Source organism: Quercus suber, unplaced genomic scaffold, assembly GCF_002906115.3.
Source record: "Quercus suber isolate HL8 unplaced genomic scaffold, Cork oak 2.0 scaffold_524, whole genome shotgun sequence".
Taxonomy (NCBI): domain Eukaryota; kingdom Viridiplantae; phylum Streptophyta; class Magnoliopsida; order Fagales; family Fagaceae; genus Quercus; species Quercus suber.
Window position 1 is genome coordinate 217,222 of NW_027069973.1, and position 25,494 is coordinate 242,715.

Consider the following 25,494-nt stretch of genomic DNA (forward strand, 5'->3'; position numbering starts at 1 on the left):
GCGGTAAAGACTAACTTCTCAGCAGAACCCACAGGTTCTATCATGCACTTCTTTCAACTTTATTTGGGCCTTCTCTTACCCCACACATCTCGACAGGACCCCACCTGGCATCCAACAATACAGTTCTCCTTTTACCAAGGCATAGTCTTTCAACACCTTCAATTCTACCATGTTTCCTTCTCTCATCAGTGCTTCCCTTATAGGAATCCTCCAATCTTTTTCACATTCTTCTTCTTGGAACCTCTCCTTCAGTACTTCAATAATGGACTCTTTCCGTTTGCTGACTTCTATCCTAGTGCTACTTCCTTCAAAAACTATTTGTAACCCTAACGCGGCTAGCGCATCTACGTACCGGTTTTCACTCCTTAGAGCATGCTATATCTCAAATGTTAAAAAATTTTCCTCTATCTTCTGGGCCATCATTCTATACGGGGCTAAGCTGAGTTCCTTCAAAGAGAAACTCCCTTTGGTCTGGCAGACTACTAAGTTCGAATCGTCCATCACTTTTAAATGCTTGACCCCCATGTCGAGGGTCGTGGCTAGCCCAGTGAGATAAGCCTCATATTCTGCGATATTGTTTGAGTAGGGGAATTCCAATTTGAATGAGAGCGCCACAGCCTCATCCTCCTTATGATACAGAACTATTTCCATGCCTCCTGAGTGGGCCGTCAAGGATCCATCAAACTTCATTACCCACTGCTCTCTGACTTCTTCTGCCATGGCCACCTCCCTTAGGACCTCATCGTCCAGCAAGAATTCCTCCTCTCCTGGGAATTGTGCCAACAAGTTTATTATAGCGTGGCTCTTCATTGCTTTGGGTGTTCCCGCTTTCAAATCATACTATGACAACTATAGTAACCATTGGGATATCTTTCCGGAAAGAATTGGTTGCCACAAAAAAAGCTTTGATTGCATGAGACTTAGTCATCAGCCACACCTTGTAAGCCAGAAAGTAATAGCGTAGCCTTTGTGAAGCATATATTATGGCCAAACATGCTCTTTCTGCCCTTGTGTAGCGAGTCTTCGTGTCCTTCAAGGCACGGCTGATGTAACAGACCGGCTGCTCCACGCCACTTCCATCCTCTTGGGCAATCAATGCACCTATGGCATACGAGTTGGTGGCTAAGTAAAGTAGCAATGGCCTTTTACGGATTGGCACCTGCATTGTAGGAAGATTCATCATAATCTGCTGCAACCTTTTAAAGGTCGTCTGTTGCATTTCTCCCCACTCAAAGCTTTGCCTCTAGATTTAACACTCTAAATTTTATGGGGGTAAAATCTAAATTCTGAAATATCGTAGTGTAAAATCTAAACATTCCAAATTTTAGGGGGTAAAATCCAAATTCTAAAATTTTAGAGTGTAAAATTCAAACACTCTCAAATTTTATGGGTGTAATTTGCAATTTACCTTTTATATATATATATATATTTATTTATTTATTTATATAAAACTTTAAAACTTATGTAGCAACAAGGGGGGTCAACAAAAAGTTAGACACTATGCTCCGTAACTTTTTCGTGTCCTCTCTTTTTCTCTCATTGCTTTACATCTATTTTCTATTTCCTCTAATTTATTTATCATCATCACGTTAGGAGAGACCTTAAACTTAAAGAGTAGCAATTTGTTGTAGCTAGAATTTTGTTTTCTATTCTTCTTAGTTTGAGTTAAGCATGTGGCTTCAATGGATGCCGTTGGTTGCTCTCTCAGCGACCCAATGTAAAAATTAAAAGTTAAAATAAAAAGGTATGTAAAAAATTAGGAATATAGGGACGACCCTAAACGATGTGTTTATATATAGTTTTTTATTTATTTATTTTAGAGAATGAGGATGTGTGTATATACAATATATAAATAAAGTCGCACTAATAAACCAAAACCCTTTCAAAAAAAAAAAAAAAAAAACCCCTTTAAGTCTTTCATAATTAGAGCCCTAGTCGGAATAGGATTTATTTCTATCCTATTCCTATTGGTACTCAGTCTAGTAATCCTCTTCGAACTCGAGATAACAAATGTAGTATAAAAAACAAGTTAGGCTGAGGGAACAATTATTTCATTAACAAAAACAATGAGCTAGAGAGATTATTTTGTTAAGGTGTTTTATTTTAGCATTAGAAAAGAGATCGAGTCTGAGTTAATAGTTTCAACGCAAAAGCATCAATATATGGATTCCAAGTTTCCACCACCATGGCTAACGTCTTTCTTAAATTCTGAATTCTATGAGCCTTGTTCTTGTGACAAACACGGTCTCAAAGATACATTCTGTAATTTCTTCTGTAGAGACTGCGAAAAGAACAAAATATTTTGTGAACGTTGCAAAAACAAGCATGATGCTGAAGGTCATAAACACAAAGTTCTCCAAGTAAGTTGGTTTTTTTTTTTTTTTTTTGGTCAATAATGATGGTTACTTTCTTAATATATAAATATATAATATCATATTGTTGTACTCATAAATCTTAATATTATTTTCTTTTTAGATTCGCAAAGCTTCGCATCATTATGCAGTTCGAAGTAGCAATATAAGTGGATTGCTGGATATCTCTGATATACACCATTACACTGTTAACCACAAAAAATAGTTTTTCTTCAAACAAGAAATAAAACAAATAAATATCGGGCTAATGCACCTTACAAGTGTCAAGTATGTGGATATGAGCTATTGGATATATCCAATTTTTATACCGATAAACAAAGAGCTTCATTCAAGTTCTGTTCAATTGCATGCAAAGTAAGAATTTTATTTTTTAACTTTTTTTTTTCAGTATACTATTTGTTAATGTTTTATTTGATTTGTTTGAATATAGGTTTCTCACTAGAACGATAATTTGATTATAGGTGAAAGATACGGTGATATCAAGAGTAGATCCTTACATGAAGTGTCATGTTTGACAAGTAATTGGAGTGATGAATTTCATGTGATATCAAGAGTAGATCCTTCTTGTGAAGTGCCTTTTTTGGCAAGTAATAGGAGTGATGAATTTCATCAATCAAATCGCAAAAGAAGAAGAAAAGGGACACCCTTTAGATCTCCTCCCTTTTAGAATTTTCATGATGATGTATTCTATATTATGTAATGTTTCTAGTGAGAACGTCTGAACTCTAAAGATTTTAGCAAACGGGCTTTTTATATGTTTAAAGTTAGAGAAGAGCTTATTAGATCATGATTCTTTAACTATAAATTTGTAATGCTCTCTTGGCCTATGCCAATATATACTTTGTAATTTCATATTTTTAGCAATAAATTTTTATAGATTTCTTTTCTCAAGAAAAAAAAAATTCTATTGATTTCATTCAGAAAATCATGAGATTTTTTTTTTTTTTAAATTAAGCATAAATCCAAAACGAATATATATATATATATATTATTATTATTTATTCCTTTTCTAAAAAGAGATTGTTTAATTATGAGATATAGCTTTGACAGTAATACAATTTAGAACAAATTTTAAATATAAAATTGTTGTAGCCTTAGCTACAACCTTACTCAATAAGATAAATATTACTGTATATTTTGAAAATCTATATGTTGAATTACATGTTCTTTACGCTTTTAATATACATGTCAAATTTTGTGTCAATCTAATATTATTTACTATATGATCTATAAGCTTATATTTTATACATAATTTTGAACTACAAAAACTTGCAATTTAAACAATTTATTGATAGCATAGCTATTGATCTTTAATTTTCTAGAAATTTTGCAAGCACGGAGGATATAAAAAGAAGATGCAATCTAACAGTGGATTTATCAAAATTCACTTCAATAAAAAGATAAAAAGATATTAAGTAAGGTTGTAGCCTAAAGTTACAACCAATTTTAGCTAAACTTTATCTTATAATTTATAAATGTAAATTAATTCCAAAGTCACCTCAAAAAGGATTCTTTATGGAAAAAAAAAAAAAAAAAAAAAAAACAGCTCCCCAAAATTTATCTTCCAAAATGCAAACTCAAAGTAAATTACACGTAGTAATTTTACACTGAATAGAAAGTTTGGGCTCATTGATTTGGATTTGATTTTAGTTGGGTCCAATAGAAGTATCTATTCATAAATCATCTTATTTTTAAGACGTTATCTCCTGGGCCAGGCTTATAGCCTTCTCTTCCAACCCAAAAACCTAGCCCATTCATTCCCAACCTTACCTAACACTTAACATGTGGCCATGGTAATTGGTAAGTCACAATTCGTTCATAACCACATACATGTCAAATTACTTGCAGCATGATTCGGTTGCCACATCTTTATTATATATTTATATGCTATGAAAATTATAAATGCATTTATTTCTAATTTGTATTTGTATATTGTAATAAGTATTACTGTTTCCTCCACCCAAAAAAAAAACACTGTTTATAATTTGAATTAATTTCTCTTTATGTAAGTATTTGAATTCATAAATATAAAAAAAATAATAATAAAAAAAAAATATTTATATTGTTGAGACTGAGGCAGTTGAACAAGCACTTAAGGAAAACAGTAGAGCAAAGCAACAAATAAAAGATAAAACGGCAATAGAAAGATTGAAGAAACAGAATAAAATGAAGAAGAAAAACGGCAACGTATTGTTTAATGAAGGCATGTGCAGATCATGTAAGTTAGGGGTGTGCATGGGTCGAGTTGAGTCGGGTTAAGGGAAGTTTTTTGACCCAACCCACCATGATGGGTCAAAAAAATTCAACCCAACCCAACTCACATGAGTCGGGTCGGGTCGGGTCGGGTTGAACTCATGAGTTGGACAAATTTTTATTTTTATTTTTATTATTATTAAATTGAGTAGAAAAAAATATAAATATAAATATATTTAAAAAACTCAAAGATTAGTATCAATGTTACTCCTTAAAAGCAAACAACACTAATGACTAAACAACAATAGTAATTTACTAGAGTTTGTGTGAACTAATTAACTTTTATATAGGATAGAAAAAGCTAGTTACCCAACCCGACCCGCTATAAATAAATAAAAATTGTAGCCCAACCCAACCCACTAAGCCCTAAAAACCGACCCAACTCGGTGGGTTGGGTTGGGTCGGGTCAGATTTGGCGAGTTGGCTGCACACCCTTAATGTTAGTGAAGCAAGTCAAAATCAGTTATAGCAAGACTAGGGAGTTTGACCCAAAAAAAAAAATAGCAAGACCAAGTGTCAAGCATTCAACGGTGTAGTTGAAAATCCGTTAGATTAGGGAGTTAGTTAGTTCTGTTTTAAGCTTTCCCGACTCTGTTACTGTATATAAGGAAACTCTATTGGTGTATATAAGGTAGGGGTGGCAAAATAAGCCCAAACCCATTTGCCCACCCAAACCCGCCTACTCTAACTGAACCTAAACCCACCCAATTATTAATTGGGTTAAATGGGTATCAACCCAATTAGACCCAATGATTATTGGGTTTTAATTAAAAACCCACTGGGCCCCATTTAACCCAAAAACAATATCCCCAAATTCAAGTCAGTCCTTCCCATTAAAAAAAAAAAAAAAAAAACCTAGCCCTTTTTCAGATCTAAGAAAAAAAAAATGCACAAAAAAAAAAAATCAAACACCAAAAAACCCAAGCGAAGAACCAAAAAATGCCAGAAAAGAAAAAAAAAAAAAAAACATATTGAAATCCCACAAACCCAGCAATCCAAAACCCATGAACCCAGAATTCTCGCCGTCGTCGATCATGGCTCCTTTTTTCTCTTGCAAACTGCTCGAACTCGTTTTTCTCTCGCGAACCGCTCCGTCAGCCCAATCTTGCTCCTCGACTCGTTGTTCTCTTGCGAACCACTCGAACTCGCTCCAGATCCAACACCGCACAACGAAACCGAGTCCTCCATCGACATCGACGACAACAAGGAGTCTTCGTATTCCTCACCGTCGTATTGGTTCACGTGATCTTGATTGTCAATCTTCTCGTTAGCCATAGCAAATCTCTAAGAAAAAAAAATTTTAAAATTTCCCGGAAAGTTCGGATCAAATCTCAGTAGGAAATCAAACAGAGAGAGTAGAACTGAGAGTTGTTTGGTCAGAATTGAAGTGGGGAGGCAATGGAGGAGAAAGAAAAAGAAATTTTAGATCCAAGAAAAGTTTTTTCTTTTTCCTGGGAAAGTCTTTTTTCCAGGAAAGTAGAGTGGAGCCAAGAAAGAATTGGGTTTTCAATTTAATGGCATTTTGGTAATTCAGTTAATTGGGTAATTTGGTGAGTTGGGGTTTATCCATAATAATTGGGTTGGGTTGGATTTGTGTTAGAATTAATTAATTAAATGGGTTTTAATGGGTAAATGAGTTTTATATACCCAACCCAATTATGCCCACCCCAAACCCACCCAAACCCACCCATTTGACACCCCTAATATAAGGAAACATAGCTTAATTATTTGTACACTTTTCGTTATTCAATTTTATCAATGAGAATTTTCTTTCTCTTCCAGATGTTTAGTTCTTAGTTTCCAGAAACTTCATTCTTTTACAAATTTGAACTCATGTCATACATTGAAAAACAAAGGCAGCGTTTGGAGATTTGGAAAGCAAAAGAAACAGTTATGAACAAAAACGCAAATTAAATTTGATAGCATTTTTTCTTTGTCATGTTTATAGTCACGCATTAAATATATTAATTTTTTACTCTATATGTAATATGAAAATATAAAAAATAAAAACCCAACTCTTAGCATTATTTTCTAATTTTGATACGTTTATAGTTTAAGCAAACAATATTGTCAACACAACCATTCTTACATCCAATTTTATAAGTTGTTGGCATATACAATTATGAGTGGTTAATAAAAAGTACTGGGTTCAAATAGGTAGAAAATATTCATCGCTCATAGTTGTATAAATCAACGAGTTATAAAATTTGGTATGCATCAAGAATGATTCTTTGATTAGACCAAAAAAAAAAAAGTTTAGTACTATAGAGGACTAGTAGCTTTTAATGTAGATTGTTAACTTTTGAGTGATTACCAAAAGCCAAAAGGGGCAAAATTTGGTTTTAAACATGTTTGAAACTATCTTTTCCAACCCATTTTATGAGGTTTATATAAAATTATATATGTATATTATTTAAACAAGTCACATGGCTCATAAAAAAGTCATGTGACTAGAGGTCTAAACTACATATGAATGGTCTCTTTAGTTGCCACATGATAGCTTTTCTTTATTGTTTTTTAAATTGATAGTATTTGCTTGAGCAATTAAATTTAGTGATTATTATATACTTTTTTATTTATTAGTTATATTTGATAATAATAATCTAGAAAAATTCAGTTCAAATTGTTGGGTTTTAATTGAGAAAAGAAACCCTACACATACATGTCAGCATGGGTCGAAAATCAGATCTGAAAATTCTGATTTCGTAATTCTCGATAAATAGTATCTGTCAGGTAACTATCGAGACCTCAATAAATAGCTATCTGTCAGGAATCTGTCCAGCTTTAATGAACAGCCCTTCTTCATTTGTTTCTTGGATAGATTTGCATGGTTTCAATACTAGACTTGAACTCTCGTTCTTAGAAGTATTAAACATGTCCTAGATCTACCCAATTACAAGTAAAGTGCGTTTTGTCAAAAAATTAGCCAATTCTATATTTGACATATGTTCCTAATATCAAATCACATATGTTCTAACACCATTTTTGACAAAAGAAAAAAAAAAAAAAAAGAGAAGATGAACATGAACATGAAGATGAACCTAATCAATCAAATCGCAAAAGAAGTAGAAATTTCTACTTATTAAATCATCATTAAAGGGGATTCCCTTTAGATCTCCTTTCTTTTAGATTTTTCATGATGCAATATTCTATATTGTGTAATACTTCCAGTACTGAGAGTGTATTCTAATCTATAATCTATATGCTGTATTTAGCTTTTCATTTTTTTTAGATGAGAAGAGCTTTTCCTCTTTTTAGCAAAAGCAGATCTTTTTGTCATGTTCTATGGTAGTGTTTTTATTGTGTTTAATGTTTATATTATTGGAAAGGGCTTATTAAATCATCATTATTTATTTGCCTTTATAAATAGAGATTGTTTATGAGATATAGGTTTGCTAGTAAAACATTTGTTGCGTGGAAAGAACATTCTCTTGCTGTAGGAACTTGTTTTTCAAATCGCTTATTTAACTCGGAACCAAGAATAAATATGTGAATGAATATGACAATGCAACACTTGTCAAGTGACTTTCTTTGTTTTTCTTTTTCTTTTTTTCTTCCAAGAGGAAATAAATAAAAAAACAAAAAGAATTTAAGTGGATGAGTTTTAAATGTCAGTTAATTCCAAAGCCAGCTCAAAAAAAAAAAAAAAAAAGAAAAAACACTGCTTCCCAAAATTTATCTTCCACAATTCAAACTAAATAGCAAGATTTGGGCCCTTTGATTTCAAGTTAAGTTCCTAAATCTAAAGACTTGTATTTGGGCCTTTTAATACTCTGCTTTAGTCCACGCACATAGAACCCCTTTTAAAATTTCCTGAATCTAATAATCACAAGCTTTGGCATAATTAAGAAATATAAATGTGCTTGGTGAGGTAAATGAAGTCTAAATAAAGCTTGCTAGGGACATGGTTCTGTAGTAGATTAGAGATATGTCTAATATTATCTTTAGATAATAATTGAAATTTTGGTAGCTGGATTCTTGCAATCGCAAACCTTGAGCAATAGGTTTTTTTAATTTTTTTAATTTTTTATTTATTTATTTTATTTTATATTACATCGGTCTAATTTGCTATTGAATTTAGATAATCTGATTAGTTAATATAAATGTTTCTAAGCCTTTTTAGGGAAAATGATTGCTTAAAAACCTGCTAAATTTGAGATTTCTTGTTATTTAGCATTAAATGTGGTTCAATAGCTTTTCATAGCTTGAGATGATTAGGCTGAAATTTTAGGGACATACGGAAAAATTAAACTTTTTTTTTTTTTGGTAAATACAACAAATTTTAGGGACATACAGAAAAATTATACTTTTTGCAAGAGTTTCAAGCCTACTAGACAACTCTACCTCATGGGCCCATAGCTAAGCTCAAATAGGTCATACTCTTTGCTTTCATACCATGTTCCTTCAAAAATCCCATTAAAAAAAATTAATGGATTTAGTCCACACGAAAATAAAGAAAATATAAGAAAGTGATGGACCCAAATATAAAAATGGCATTAAAAAAAGCTTGAAGTTGCGGTCACTTGATTCTCAAAAAAAAAAGTTGCAGTCACTTAAATATAAAAATAGATTGGGGTGACCAAATTATTACATTTTAAATATTTGAAAATAATGGACCAAAATCGAACGTAAACAATATTTGAGGGACTAAAAGTGTAATTTACCAGAAAAAAAAATTAATGCATGAAACTAGCAAGACTCTACAAACCAGAACAATTTATAATGAACAGAAAGGACCATTTTGTCAATTTCTTTTCAATCCCTTGACCCCAAAAGGGATCCAATATATCCAAAATTCACAATACAACTGGTCTTATCTTCTTCATCCTATATTAAATACAAACTGGATGGCTAAGTTTTCTACTAATAATAAAGATTACCTGTCAAGAGGTAAATTGACTTGACTGAACAAAGTAGATCTTAAATTATACTAATTCAATATTATTTCTTTTATTAGGCTCCAGCTAAGAAAAAGTCCATCACTGCTAGCACAAAAGCAAAGTCCCAAACAATAACCAACCAAAAGTTATGACCAACAAAAAAAGCAACACATATAATTAACAAAGACTTCAAACAAAAATTCCATGAGCATAGCATAAATCACAATTTTTGTCACAATTATTCATATGAAAATTTGTCAGCAGTGAAAAAAAAATTATAAATCAATTTAAAACTGACAAATAATCAATTACAGCCTATCACATAAAATAATTGCAACAAAAATGGTGACATTTTTACATGGTGTTAGAATTCCTCAAACTTTAAACTTAGTCTAAAGCAACGTGTCACAAAGAAAACCATGTCAATCACTGTTTTCAAAGTGCTCAAAAAGTCTCCCCACCTCACTTAACCTATTGTGAACAGAGGAAACATGCTTCTTCCTTTCTTCAATTCCATTCTCATAATCTCCACAGGACTAGCAGTGTTGTCCGTTCCAATCTCAGCGGTTGAATCTACAATCCAAGTATGGCCAAAGCCACGAACTTTTTCATGGCCACAACCACAAGCCACTCTCCTCTCTCCCACCTTCACCATTTCAACTCCCAACCAAATACATATACACCTCTCCTCCGCCATCAAGCGCTACCTCAATCTCATTCAAACCGAGCACCACAATCCCTTAGTCCCTCCCACTCTCAACTTTACCACCTCCACCCCTCCTTTACAGACCCTTTTGGTCTCTGTCTCAGACCTCACTGCCCCACTTCACCACAACGTGAATGAGTCCTATACACTCACTATTCCCACATGGGGTCCTGCTAATTTGACTGCAGAGACTGTGTGGGGTGCCATGAGAGGCCTTGAGACTTTTTCTCAGCTCGTTTGGGGTGACCCTTTACGTGTAGCTGTGGGGTTGTATATATGGGATGCACCACTTTTTGCTCACAGAGGGGTTTTGTTGGATACTTCAAGGAATTACTACCCAGTTGAGGATATATTGAGGACCATTGGGGCTATAAGTGTGAATAAGATGAATGTGTTTCATTGGCACATCACTGACTCACACTCTTTCCCACTTTTGGTGCCGTCTGAGCCTGATTTGGCAGCTAAGGGGTCATATGGTCCTGACATGCTGTACACTCCTTATGATGTCAACAGAATTGTGCAGTTTGGCTTGGAGCATGGGGTTAGAGTGGTTCCAGAGATTGACACACCCGGTCAGTAAAACTTTTCTTGTTTGCCTTTACTCTTTTGTTTGATATCCTACTCTTTTTCTCTTTTTAGTGCAAAATTTCTGGGATTGTATTGCTAGTTATAAAGGTCGTATCTAGTACACAAAATTGTCACTTTTCTGGGTTTGAGAGAGATATTTTGTAGGACAATTAAACAAGTTCTTAGCTAGCTGTTTCAACAACCTATTTACTACAATCAGTCTAAATCTAATCTAACAAGCACCATATATGCATCTCTTGCGCTTATAATTAAAAATTAGAATGCTTAGACAATTTCTGATGAACAAGTGAACTTTGTTGAACTTACAAAAACATTGCATAGGAACAAAAACAAGCATTCATCCAAAGCTGCCAGGGGTACAAACAGATCTTACACAACGACAAATAATACAGATAAAACTAACCATAACTACCATTACCATCTAATTAATCAACAAAACATGACAGAAATCACACCCTAAGCTTTTCTAGAGTGACATTTATTCCTCTTAAGAAAACATCCCCCACTGACTGCGTGGAATTTTATTTTGCAGTACTGCAAAAATTCCCACAAAATCAACCCAAGCCCTCACCTCCTATTTAATTGAATGATGCTTTCATCTGCCTTAACTTGTCCATGGTGCTTCTTCCCTTGGCGTCAAATATGATAAATGGAAGCAGCCCAAGCTAGTTTACACAGGATATTGGATTATCAAGCATTCAGCTTCCCATTAGATGCATTCATTATTTTTTCTTTGTTTGCCAAAACTTATTAATCATTTTATATATTTGAATTTGAATATGTACAAGATATAATTTCAAAATCAAACTCAAATATAATTGGAGAAACCTTGATAATTCTTATATTACAATATGGTGAATATGCACGAGCTATTACAACTTTTGACAGTGGGATTGGGTGCGGCTTTTTGAAAGACATAAAACACAAGATGATTCAAATGATTGAACCATTTAATCCAGAATCATAATGCATACAATGATATCAAGTAAATTTCAGTCCATTCCTTTTTACTTAGTTAAACTCTAGTAATTGTTTTGGTGAAATGGAAGGAGTTAATATATATATATATATATTTTTTACTTGCAGCCCATACGGGATCATGGGCAGAAGCCTACCCCGACATTATAACATGTGCAAACATGTTCTGGTGGCCAGCAGGAAGCAAGTGGGAAGACCGTCTTGCCTCTGAACCTGGAACTGGCCAATTGAACCCCTTAAACCCCAAGACTTACCAAGTCCTGAAACGAGTTATTAACGATGTAGCCACCCTATTTCCGGAACCATTCTACCATGCTGGAGCTGATGAGATCGTCCCTGGTTGTTGGAAAGCTGATCCGGCCATTCAGTCCTTCCTCTCAAATGGTGGAACTCTCAGTCAGCTACTTGAGATCTTTGTCAACTCTACTTTTCCTTATATTGTATCCCTCAACCGAACAGTGGTCTACTGGGAAGATATTATATTGGATGCTAATATCAAGCTACCAACCACAGCTCTTCCTCCAGAGCATACCATCTTGCAAACATGGAACAATGGCCATAATAACACCAAAAAGATTGTTTCTTCTGGATACCGGGCTATTGTATCATCTGCGAATTTCTATTATCTGGACTGTGGGCATGGTGGCTTTGTAGGGAATGATAGCCAGTATGATAATCAAACAAGTGGTACCTCTGGAAATGGAGGATCATGGTGTGCACCTTTCAAGACATGGCAAACCATATATGACTATGATATAACGTATGGGTTGAGCAAGGAGGAGGCCAATCTAGTGTTAGGTGGGGAGGTGGCATTGTGGTCCGAGCAAGCAGACCCTGCAGTTTTAGATGCAAGAATATGGCCACGAGCTTCAGCAATGGCAGAGACACTGTGGTCTGGGAATCGAGATGAGACAGGTAAGAAAAGGTATGCTGAGGCAACTGATAGGTTGAATGAGTGGAGATATAGAATGGTGCGAAGAGGTATTGGAGCTGAACCCATTCAGCCACTTTGGTGCATTAGGAACCCTGGCATGTGCAACACAGTACAGTCTGCTACTTAAGTATTTCCTTCTTATATGCTTGAAAAATAACAGTAATAACAGTTGCTGATTTTATTTTTTGAGTTACTTTTCTTGCTAATGCATTAGTTGAGGAAGATGAGTGACAATTGTATTTAATTTTCAAAATGTATCAAACCTTCAACTTATGTGACAAATGGTTCAACTCCTCTTTGTTTTAAATCACTCTGCTGTGTGCAACGCAGTTTTAAGGAGCGAGCCTCCTCAACTTTGGTCAATCTAAACTTCTATTAAAATAGTTATGGAACTTATTTATCGATATTTGTTTTACAATTTTTACTCTACATTAAATCTTTCTATTTGCTAGCACTAGCTTGAGAGGGTGTTATGTGAATGAATTAAGATTATGTTGAAGCTATAGAGGAAAAGAATGACAAGGAAGTGGTGTTTTGGCTATGATACATTCGTTGGTGCAGCTATAATACACTAGAACAGGTAATCTTGTATTCTAGTTTGTCACTGTGATTGGATGATTAATTTCTTGTTTGATGTTAACAAAATACTTTCTGCAGTGCAGAAAACAGAGAAAGAACAGAGCAGTGAACCACGGACTCCAGCTGCAATATATATAATATCAATTTCTTTTAGTCATATCTTACTATTAAATCATCATTATTTATTTGCAATTGTTTATGAGATATATAGGTTTGCTAGTAATATATTTGTTGCATGGAAAGAAGAACATGGACTTGCCGTAGGAACTTGTTTTGCATATTGCTTATATAACTCGGAACCAAGAATAAATATGTTAAAGAATATGACAAAGCAACATTTGTCTAGTGACTTTCTTTGTTTTTGTTTTTGTTTTTTCCTCCAAGTAGAAATAAAAAGAAACGACAGAATTTAAGTGGATGAAGGTTTATAAATGTCTATTAATTCCAAAGCCACTTCAAAAAGAATTCTTTAAGGGAAAAAATAAGTGCTTCCCAAAATTTCTCTTCCAAAATTCAAATTATATTAATTTACTCATACTTTGGGTAGCAAGATTTGGGCCTTTTGATTCGGATTTGTGTTTATAAGTCTAAATACTTTGATTAAATAGTTTAAATGTCAATTATTTGTATTTGGGCCAAATTCATCAATGATTTAAAAACTTGAAATCCTCTGAATTTTTTGTAAGACAATTGAAATCTTTGGATTTGAAATAAGATTTAGCACCTTTAATTTTAGATTTAACACTTCAAAAATTTTAAATCCCCCAACTCCCCAAAAATTTTCATAGATGTTGAAGGAGAGGAGAGAGAACTACTTATGCTACCACACACCCATTACAAAAACCCTTTTAAAATTTGTTGAATCTAATAATCATAAGCTTTAATATAATTCAGAAATATAAACGTGGTTGGTGAGGTAAATGAAGTCTAATTAAAGCTTGGCTTGGGACAAAGTTTTGCAGTAGATCATGGGTATGTCTAATATTATCTTTAGATAATAATCAAAGATTTTGGTGACTGGATTTTTGAAATGACAACCTTAAGAAATAGGCTCTTTGCGATATTACATCAATCTAGTTTACTGTAAATTTTGGATAATTTGGTTAGCTATACAAACTTTTGTGAGCCTTTTCCAGGGGAAATGATCCCTCAAAAACCACCTAAAAGAAAGATAAAAAAATAAAAAGATAATATTCACTTTCTTTGTGTGGGCAAATTATAGATTGAATAGAATAGATGTAAAAAAAGAAAAAAAAAAGATTGAATGAAAGAGAGAATAACAAATTTTTTTAGTAGATTGTAACGTTAAAGTATACATTAGTAGAAGAATTAAAATGTAAAAGTGAAGAAGAAAGTAAGATAAAATGTATTGAAAAAAAGTACATGACATAATAGTTTATGCACTTCAACATAAATATAAAAATAATAAATACTATATTTCAATTTTTAGATATATAAAAATAAAAATAGGTATAGATATATAAATATAAATTGGACGGCAGGTTTTCCACAAATATCAGAGATTACAAGTCAAAGAATGGGTAAATTGACTGATAAACAAAGTAGATCCCAAATTATACTACCATTCAATGTTTCTTCTCGGCTTTGGCAAAGTAAAGGTCAATCACTAATAACGAAAAGCAAAGTCCCAAACAACAACCAAACAAAACTAAGACCAACAACCGAAGCAACACAAGTACTATTTAACTAAGACAAGGCCACAACATGGACAGTCAAGTAACTGGGACACTGTTTCTAAATAACTGTAATACGGTAATTATTTTGTTAGTTGGCCAATTACGAAAGAATATGTAATATTAGCATCTCGAGTTTATAAAACTCGAGATTTGATTTAGATCTCGAGTTTTGAAAACTCGTTTTTGTTATTTTTCAATTACTGACTGGACAAAGTTTTCCACGTGGATAGCGAGTTTCAAAAACTCGCTTTATGGATCTCGAGTTTTTAAAACTCGCTTTCTGTTTAAAATTTTTTCCACGTGCATGGTACGTGGATAGCGAGTTTCAAAAACTTGCTTTATAGCTCTCGAGTTTTTAAAACTCGCTTTCTGTTTAAAATTTTTCCACGTGCATAGCACGTGATAGCGAGTTTTAAAAACTCGCTTTATGGCTCTCGAGTTTTTAAAACTTGCTTTCTGTTTAAAATTTACAAACTTTTTAATTTCTTAAAACGGCACTCTCACTCTCTCAGACTCACTCTCCAGTCTCTCGCTCTAAAATTTCAAACTCTCTCGGACTCCACTCTCTCAGACTCCACTCTCTCACTCGAAAATTTCAAACTCACTCACTCGTAGTCCCAAATCACCCTGTGCTCTCAGCCTCCGCGGGCTCTCTTCTGCGTTGTTTGTTGTCTTCGTTCAGCTTGCTTTCTTCGTTCTTCAGCTCGCTTGCTAGGTAAAAGTTCTCCGTTCCTCTGTTGCGGAATTAATTTTATGGGAATATTTGCGCTTTTTGCATGGTGGGTTACACATTGTTGCTGCTGTTGTTTTTGTTTCTGGGTTGTGGATTTGCTTGGGTTTTCAGTTGCTTTTGATACATGCCCATTTGGGTTTTGTTTGAAATTGCTTTATATTTGTAGACATAGATGTCATTGAAATCAGAATTTCGTTTTGGTGGGATTGAGAATAAATGGATTAAGGAGTTTTCTTTATTTTGTTAGCAAGTTCAATAATCAAGATTGTGTTTTTGGGCTTTTAATAAAAATTCAAATTTTAATTTTCTGTAGTGATAAAAAGCTGAATGGGTATTCCTTGCTATNGGCTTCGGCGACATAACCTGCGGACCCCCTTTGGAAGTCCCTAACCGAGGCATTCCAAGGAATGGCAGCGCCATCCACCTTTAGTTAAGGGGACTAAGTATGTTGCGGGAGGTGCACCTCGACCCTATTCTCCTCCTCCTAACTGTCTACAGAGGTGGACCTCTTATCACATGGGTCCTTGGCCATCTTCTGCTGCTTAGACCCCTTTTGAGAGCCCACCTCTCCTTCTTCCTGCTCCTTTAATCGCCTTTTCTTCTTTAGATCCAGAATGGTCTTCAATCCAAGGTCGGTGGGAATTGGAGGAGGAAGGGGGAGTGTAGGCGGAACTTGAGGCTTGGAGGTCTCTTTCGGAGTTGGCGTTTTGTTCCTTGTAGCCATTAAGTCCCTTAGGCTCTTGTTTCCCTTATTCAAAGCCATCTCGTCCTTCTCTTCTACAGAGGTAGTCTCTTGACGAGAAGTCACAAGGATCAGGACGTGGGCACTAGAATGCCTATCGAGCTCATCCTCGGCATCCGAGATAGGAATCACCTGCACTCCCTGAGTCTCTCCCTCCTCAAAATGAAACTTGTCGATTTCTTCTTCGAGTGAGGAGTTTGAGGAGGTAATCTCTTCTCCTACTGCTGCTTCAGGCAGGACCTGTTGGACTGGTTATACGACTAAAGAAGGGTTCTGTCGAAGTGGCAATATAACTGGTGGAAGATCGTCTCGGGCTAGGAAATTCGATTTTGACACGTCAATCCGAGCCAGCCGTTGATCACCCGCTCTTATGGCGTTGCCTACTTCTTGGTATATTTTTGAGATGGGCTGGAAGTCCAAAATCAAATGGACTGCTCTCAATTGCCTGTCTTTGCTTATGAAGATCTCGAACCTCGGCAAATAATTGAGAGCCTCAATGTTGGTTAGACTGAGCCGGCGCGCCACATAATTCTTGTCTACAAAAGTAGCCGAGGAGCAAGACACGGTTAGAAAATTAAAATTCATCATCAAAAGAAAGCAAAGTGAAAGAGTAATAATGGCATGGTTTGGGTTAAAGAATCTAAATTTCTTGCTAAGGAACCTAACTCTAAGGCATCCCACCTAGCTCTCCCTCTTGGACTGGGCAATAGAGCCCATCATGCCATGCCCCCGAAGCAATTAGGTAGTTGTTTTTCATCCCTTTGTTAAATTTGGGGAGACACGAGATGAGCCTAACAATGTTAGATCAGGATTTGAGGTAAAATCCCGCCCCCTTAAGGTTATGGCACTCGTACATATGGACCACGTCGTGCTAGGTGAGCCCTAAGCCCAGATACTCATTGAGAGCATCAACACTACCTAAGACCCTAAATAAATTGGGCGCGCACTAGCGTGGGTAGATCCTATGGTTGAGGAGGTATTCCCGTGTTATCCTACACATAGGGAGAGTCATCCCCCTTCTATGAAAGCTATCATGGGGATGATGACTTCTCCCTCCTCCCTGTGTGTCACTACTTGTTCTGAGGAGCAGTATCACAAGGCTACTCCCTGCAGTATGTGGTATTTGTCCTTGAAGGCCTCTAGTTTGGCAGAAGTATCTACTAGATGCTTAAATCTGCACATCTGGACTAGGTAAGGAGGAACGACTAAAGTTGGTAGATGAAAGAATAAGAAATGGAAGGCCGAAGAAACCGGCCGAGGAGAAAAGGAAAAGTTTAAAGAAGTAGAAACTTATGAGAACTAAGATGTATGATAATCCCTAAAAACTTCAGAAAAGTTTTCAAAGATTTCTTAGGGAAAAGGTGCGGGGAGTCTAGTAACTTAGAAAGCTTTGTGAGTTTGAACACTTGGGATTTCTAGAGAGCTTGAGGGTTCGTAAAATGAGGGGAAAATAATTTCCCTCAGGGCTTTATATAGGGGGTGGAAGTAAGTGGGAGTTATCTTGCTCGAAATTTCAAGAGAAAGATAGACCGTTGGATTAGTGCCCTACCGTTGGATGTGAGGGACATAACGCTGCTTGGAGCAATTAATGACGCCTTGCGGACTCCGAAGCGTCAGTAGCAATTATAAGGCGCATAAAACGGTACTCCCGCATGTGTAAACCTAGGGATTTGGTGTTCTTAACCCTTAACAGATCAAAACCCCATTTTTTCTCCTCGAATGCGAGGGAAAACCGAAATTTTGAAGGGCTATTGTAGGGATAAGGGCCCAAATTCATGTACTGGGCCTTGGGCTTCGCTGAGGACCTTGTCTGTCCGAGAAGGATAAACAGCAGCGAGGGTGTCAAGCTCAAAACCCCATAAGTAAAGTACAAATGGAAGGGATGAGAAAGTTGGTCCGAGGAGGATCATCTCCTCGGATAAGCAAGGCATGGATCAAACATATACCTTATCATTCAAGGTAACCTTCCAGGATAATCTACTGATAGAGACAGGCGATATGATCGTGCAAAAGGGATGGGAGCTTAGAGGAGTCTAAAGAAAAGCTACTACCACTACATTAAATGGACATCAACTACTTTTCTAACCGCATTTATGTGGAGAAGATCCCTGAACAGTGCTGTCTTGGCTACCACGACTTACAGAGAGCCAAAGGGAGCATCTGATGGGACAGGCACTTAAGTAAGGGCTCAGATGATCAACAAGTGTAGGGTCAAGATGGTATAAAGGGAGCTATATAATGTAAGAGACCCTCCATGAGGAGAGAGATCAGAGAATCAAGAAAGAAACCCTGTAGCAACCTAGAACTAGACTTGTAATAAAGCTTTAAGGGAAATACCTAAGAATCAATCTCCTCGGACTTGGCCGAGGACGTTTTTCTTTAAGGAAATGTCTATTATCTTTCCTTCCTTGTCATTAAAATATATTAGCTTGTCACTTGATTCATTAAAACCTAGTTTTCTAACCCATCCTCTACAAATTTATTGTTTTGGCTTTTTGGGCTAAAGTCCACACCCCGGTTGGGCTTGAAGTCCAAACCGGGTTCTTACAGTTGGTATATCTCATTTATATGCTAGGCATCCCTCTCTCCTCATGTTCTTTTAAATTTTTAGTTTTTTGTTTACTGCCTTATTGGATTCTATTTGCTAAACTATTCCAAGATAGTGTTTCTTCTGCATGCCTAGAATTTTATTGCAACCAAATCTTTTTTTTTCCTTTTCTTTTTAGATTTTACAATTTCTTATATAATTCTATTAGTAAATTATGGCATGTTGATTTTGTCTACTGGTTTTGTGTATTTTGTAGAAGATTTGCATGGACAAGGTCTTCTAGTATTGGAGCAATGTCTTTGCATTCAATTAAGTAAGTATCAACATTTCTCCAAAAAAAAAAAAAAAAAAGTTTAGTAAGGATCGATAATTCAAGTGGATTGATATTCATGGCTATATCTATACCTTATTCTTTGAGTTTTTTTTTTTTTTCCAGATCTAAGAATTTCTTATACAATTTTATTAGCAAATAGACCATTCCTTTTTTTTTTTCTTTTGTGTTACTTTGTTATACTATTTTCAACGAGAAAGAAACTTAATTATGAATTCCTTGATTAGGCCCTTAACAAGGGATTAAAGCTGCTAAATACAACACACTTGGAGTGGACTCTGAGTCAAATGATCAATTCTATCCAAGTAAGGAATGTAATGGTCTATTTCTTTCCAAATTTAAAACCACTGTCTAAAGAATCCACACAACATACATAATAGGTTAGGCTATACGAGGAACCCCTCTCTCTGGATTTGTTATCTATAGATTCTTTTTCTTTTCTTTTTTGAATAGTTATCTATATATTTTATATTCTAATTATAAGGAATATAAATTGTATACATGCTTTTTTATTTTTTGGATGAGTTTTGCAATGTAGAAATATTATTGCTCTATTTCTCTGTCCTGTCCAAATTATATAATAATGAAATAATTGCTAAAAAAAATTTCAATCATAAATCACAAATCTCCCTTGGACCAAACTCAAGAACAAGAGTTTAATTATTGCTTTGTAAAACTTTTTTTATAAAGATTTTTTAAGAATATTTTAGTTAAAGTTGAGTCTTAATTTTGTATCATATTAATCATGACACTAATACAATGTTTTCTTACTTGAATAGTAAATACTTTGTAGGCTTTAAAGTAATTAAAAAAAATTACAAATATTTTAGTAGTGGATTCAAGATATTTACATTATACTAGCCTTTGAGCATGCGCCCACACGCGTGCTCAGAGGCTTTTCTTTTTCTTTTTTCTTTTTTTGGTAAATGTTAATAATTTGAATCCATTATAATTTGGGATTACTATATTTTTCAATCACAAAATACCTAGGGGTGTGATGAAAACAATATTCCATCTACAAACGCATAACACTCATCACACCCCTAGGTATTTTTTTTTTTTAATCATACTCCTAGGTATTTTGTGATTGAAAAATCTAATAATCTCAAATTATAATGGATTCAAATTATTAACATTTACAAAAAAAAAATATTAATAAATAAATAAATAGAAAAGCCTCTAAGCACATGCGTGAGCATGTGCTCAGAGGCTAGTCTATATGAAAGTTTTAAGTAGGAATGGCAACGGGTCGGGTTCGGGCCGGGTTTTTCCATACCTGGACCTGACCCGCGGCCCAGACCGGCCTGTTTACTAAGCTGGTTTTTTTTTCCGGGGCTCAGACTTGCCCCAACCGGGCACCAAGGGCCCCATTAAACCCTGCCAAATTTAGGCCCATCCGTGGCCTAACCAAAAAAAATTTTTTAAAAATTAAAAATATTCCTCAGCTTTTCTTGAATGTTCTGGGCAACCAAACACTACAATCCAGAACAATACAAACTCAGAAACACTGCAACCCTGTCGAGCCCTCTCTCTTCCGATTACAGAAACCCTTTAATTTAGAATTCTTCTACCGATTTTAGTTAATTTTTTTTTTTCAAAACTCTTTCTCTCTCTCAACCTTAAAATTGAAACTCCATGGCCAGACCTTCATGCTTCGCAACTCGCCATTCCCCACTTTTCTTTCTCTTCGCAACTTGCAACTCGCCGTTCCCTACCGTTCAATATTGGAACTCCATGGCCAGACTTTTCTTTCTCTTCACTCCATGGCCAGCTTTTCTTTCTCTTCTCTCCATTTCACATTTCAAGCTCTCTGTTGGTTAACACCCATTAATTGTGACCGCCGCTTGCCACTACCATCTACCGCCATCTAGACTCAATCTTCATCAACGATTCACTCTCTCTCTCTCTCTCTCTCTCTCTCTCTCTCTCTCTCTCACAAACGGTTCGACTGCTCTGACCGAAACCCATTTCGGCTAATTTCAGAGTGGTGGGTTTATTTGACTCAGTGGGAGTTCATTTGGAATTGTTGTTAAGTTGATTTCAATGGTGGTGGGGAGGCGAGGCATGAGGCAGTGACTGAGAGTAAGCGAGCTGAAATGAGGAAGTGAAGGTGAGGAGGGACTAAGGACGCATGAGTTGCAGTTGAAGAAATGAGGGATTTAGGGTTAGATTATAGCTATATATATATAGGGGTATTTTTGTAATTTCAGGAAAATCAAGTTTTATTCGGGCTGGGTTTCGGGTCGAGTTTTGGGTTTTTTTTTTTTTTTTTTTAATAAAACCCAGACCCGCTTCGGTTTTTTTAAAAAAAAACCCATACCCGACCCTCTTCCTAATTGAACCGGGTAAAACCTGGCCCATTAGGGTCGGGCCAGACCGGGTACACGCGGGTAGGGCAAAAATTGTCATCCCTAGTTTTAAGTTTCACACCAAGCACATATGCGAAGCACAAAGTGCAAACTGAATAATCCTATTGTGTTTTTTTTTTTTTTTCTTGGGTTTTTTTTATAGGCCTTATATATATATATATATATAAATTATTATTCAAAATTTAAAGTTTCTAAAACAAATGCCTAAGGTCATTAGTATAGATCCTATAAATCTCTATTTTACATTTTAAAATCTATAATGCATTCCAAAATAGCAAACCAAACATATTACCTACTTCATAAAAAATAAATTAATAAAATCATTAAAAAAAAAAACATGTGTACCCTACAGTACCCATAAATCTGAGTGTTACCAGCTGCAACTATATACTTGCTAATTGCTATGAAAAGTTATAGTATTACTCATGTTATTACGTTCTCTTATGTTAAGATTTAAATCAGCAAATATTCGTAAGAATGTAATTGATAATTGGGTTGAAATTCTTCGTCCAAAAATGCTGTCATGAGAGAAGCTTAGAATTATCCCAACTAGAGATGTTACCTCTTGCTCGCATATATATAGCCCACTCAAGCAAGCTCACACAAGCAAGAGAATCCCGCTCTAGAAACTTCACTTCTCCCTCACCTAAAAGGCTGTGAGAAATCTGATTTAGATCCCACCAAAGTTGATTATGCAACAGAATTGTGAATTATGTTAGGACATATGTAGTTCACTCATTAAGAACATATGTCATTCTTTTATGTAATTGGCTAATCCTTTTGACAAAACGCACTCTACTTGTAATTGGGTAGTTTTAGGTATTTTTAATACTTCAAGAAACAAGGTTTCAAGATCAAGTGTTAAAGTCATCAAGTCTGTCCAAGAAAACAAGCTGATAGTGCAATTTCATTAAAGCTCGACAATTGGCTCGATAGCTACATTTATCGAGCTTAAGAAAGCTGTTCAAGCCCGTAAGCTCAACACCTGCTCGATAGCTTCTCGACAACTCCTATCTGTCGAGATTTAAGAAAATCAGAATTTTGATCTAATTTCTTGGGATCCGCAAATATGTCTTTGGGCCTTCTTTTCTCCTAACCCTAGACATATAAAAAGATTGTTTTTAGGGCTGTCAAAGAGTTCACAAGTTGCGCAAGCGTTGAAAAACTCTGTTGAAGCAAATTGTGACCGGAGGCGAAGTTCTTGCCCTAGTTCATCTCTTCTTGAAGAAGTTGCTGTGTATATGCACCTTTGGGTTTTGTGACCAAGCATCTTCTTGATCTTCATCGTTTAGGATGAACTGAAGAACTTTGCAGCCAACCTCTCTTTCAGTTGGTGTTTGAAGTCGCGTACTGGGATCCGCGCATTAATTAGTCATGTACTTGGGAGTCGTGCATCAAAAGGGGGAACTGTCACTATAGAACAAATCCAATTGGGTATTGGAGTAAGGGTTCAACTGTAGGTTGGTAAGGTACTTGAGATTCCTTTACTTGTAACCACTTGTTGTGATAATAGTGGAGTTTCGGGAGTGGTGACCTGAAAATCACCATGTGGGGTTTTTGCCGTAAGGGTTTTCCCTATTCGTAAATAAATCACCGTGTTATTTATTTTCCACTGCATAATTAGTTTATTGGTAATTTGTTTGTGCTTCCACGCATTTGCATGTTAAATTGATTAATTAATAACTTGGCTAATTAATTAATTTGTTTAATCACAGGGGGTCATTCAATTTGTGGCCTATCAAGTAGTATCAGAGCAGGCACACTCTGATTAGGTTTAATCTTTGCTGTATTGATCCATTGACCCCTGTTTGTCATAGATTGAGGACAATCATTAATCATACCTCCTTTATTTGATGGCACGAACTATGCATACTGGAAAGTACACATGAGAGCTTTCTTGCAGTCTTTAGATGAAAAAGTGTGGCAAGCTGTAGAGATTGGCTAGACTAAGCCAAAGGAAGTGCCGGCTAATTGGGATGAAGCCAAGATCAAGGCGGTAAACTTTAACAGCAGAGTGTTGAATGCCCTATTCAGCGCAGTCACCAATGAGGAGTTTAAGAAGATATCCTCTACTGAAACTGCAAAAGAAGCATGGACCATCCTCTAGACAACCTATAAGGGCACAAAGGCTGTGAAGGATTAAAAGCTTCAGAGGCTCATAACAAGCTTTGAAGAAATAAAGATGGAGGAGGATGAGTCATTCGATGAGTTCTATGCCAAGCTCAAGGACATAGTGAACTTAGCCTTCAATCTTGGGGAAACCATTCCTGAACCCAAGATTGTAAAGAAGGTGCTCAGATCTCTACCCGAGAAATTCCATGCGAAGATTACTGCTATAGAAGAATCAAAGGACATTGACAAGATTCCTTTAACTGAGCTGGTTGGAAACTTGCAGACCTACGAGATAGGATTATCTAGGATTGATAAGTCGGGTAAAGGCAAGAGCATGGCCTTAAAGGCAAAGAGCAGTGATACAGATGAGTCTTCCGATGATGAAGATTCAAAGATGAAGTCCTACATTACAAGGCAGTTCAAGAAGTTTATGAAGAATGCCAATGGAAGGAGCTTCGATAAGGACCGCAGACAATCCATTTCCTTTCAGTCTAAGGGGCAAGACAAAGGGAAAAAGGATGCTAAGGATGGCAGTCAGTACACTATTCCTGCAGGACTAAAGTGCTTTGGATGTCATGGATTTGGTCACATGAAGCATGAATGCCCCACATATCTCAAGAGCATTGGGAAGAGTAAGGCACTTGCTGCAACCTTGAGTGACACTAAGTCTAAAGATGATTCCGACAATGAGGATGAAGGAATCTTAAATGCCTTCACTGCCACAATCAATCCTACTGAAGGGATTGTTGATGAAGTGGAAGAAGAAGAAGAATTGGTGGATTCTAAGTGTGAGAAGATGGATGATCAAGATGATATCCATTCAGCCTATAAGAAATTATACAAGCTTTCTGAGAAGCATGAGAAACTGTATAGGCTGACCACCAAGAAGCTCAGTGATGTGGAACTTGATCGTGAAGAACTTTCCACAAAGTTTGATGAAGTTAATCAAACAATTGGTACATTGAGGTTTGAGAACAATTTCTTGGCTGAGAAGACTAAGAAGCTTGAAGCGGAGCTGTTTCAAGTCAGAGCTCAATCAGAGAGAACTTCAAATACAAAGCTTGATGAGATACTCAGCAATCAGAAATCTGCTTCGGATCGAACAGGTTTAGGGTATGGTCTTTCTTCCTCTAATACTGCTTCTACTAGTGCTACTGTTTTTGTTTCTCTTGCTAATAATACTGAAATTGAAAACACTGATGTTAAAACTGAATTAGCTAGTGAGAACCTAGACAAGGGTAAATCTATCTTAGGAGCACCCCCTAAGCAGGATAAGAAAGATGTTAAAAACCCTAGGGCTAAGAAGGCTAACTCTCAAAAGCCTAAACAGAAGAAGCAGCATCTCTGTCATCATTGTGGAGCTGTAGGTCATACTCGACCAAATTGCTACAAGAGGCTAACCACTCAACAGAGCAACGGCATGATAGCATTTGGAAGCCAATATCAGCTTCAATCCTCTCTTGCTCCTCTTGGAGATCTTCTGAAAGCCCTCATGTTCCTTTCGAACTTGAACGGTTTCAATTCTTCCCCCTCACAGCCTGTTCAAGGGTTCAATCAAAGAAAAGGTTCTTCTAAAGTGTGGAAGAAAAAGGACTCTAAGTGATTTCATCACTTTCTTCTATCTTCTTGTTCTTGTTTGTTGCATTACTTGTGTGTTTTGCATTTTTTTTTT

The 25,494-nt window shown here is 35.8% G+C and overlaps 2 protein-coding genes across 2 annotated transcripts; one reads left to right on the forward strand and one right to left on the reverse strand.

The window, feature by feature from the left end:
- Positions 1–375: 375 nt before the first annotated feature.
- LOC111993363 (uncharacterized) lies at positions 376–5,900 on the reverse strand. The gene is made up of 3 exons (XM_065763772.1): positions 5,685–5,900; positions 938–1,159; positions 376–840 (listed from the first exon to the last, which is right to left on the reverse strand). The coding sequence occupies exons 1-3, from the start codon at positions 5,898–5,900 to the stop codon at positions 376–378; spliced, it is 903 nt and encodes a 300-aa protein (XP_065619844.1).
- Positions 5,901–9,928: 4,028 nt separating this feature from the next.
- Positions 9,929–13,021, forward strand: LOC111996177 (beta-hexosaminidase 2). The gene is made up of 2 exons (XM_024028129.2): positions 9,929–10,783; positions 11,886–13,021. The coding sequence occupies exons 1-2, from the start codon at positions 9,997–9,999 to the stop codon at positions 12,836–12,838; spliced, it is 1,740 nt and encodes a 579-aa protein (XP_023883897.2). The 5' UTR covers positions 9,929–9,996; the 3' UTR covers positions 12,839–13,021.
- The last annotated feature ends 12,473 nt before the right edge of the window (positions 13,022–25,494 follow it).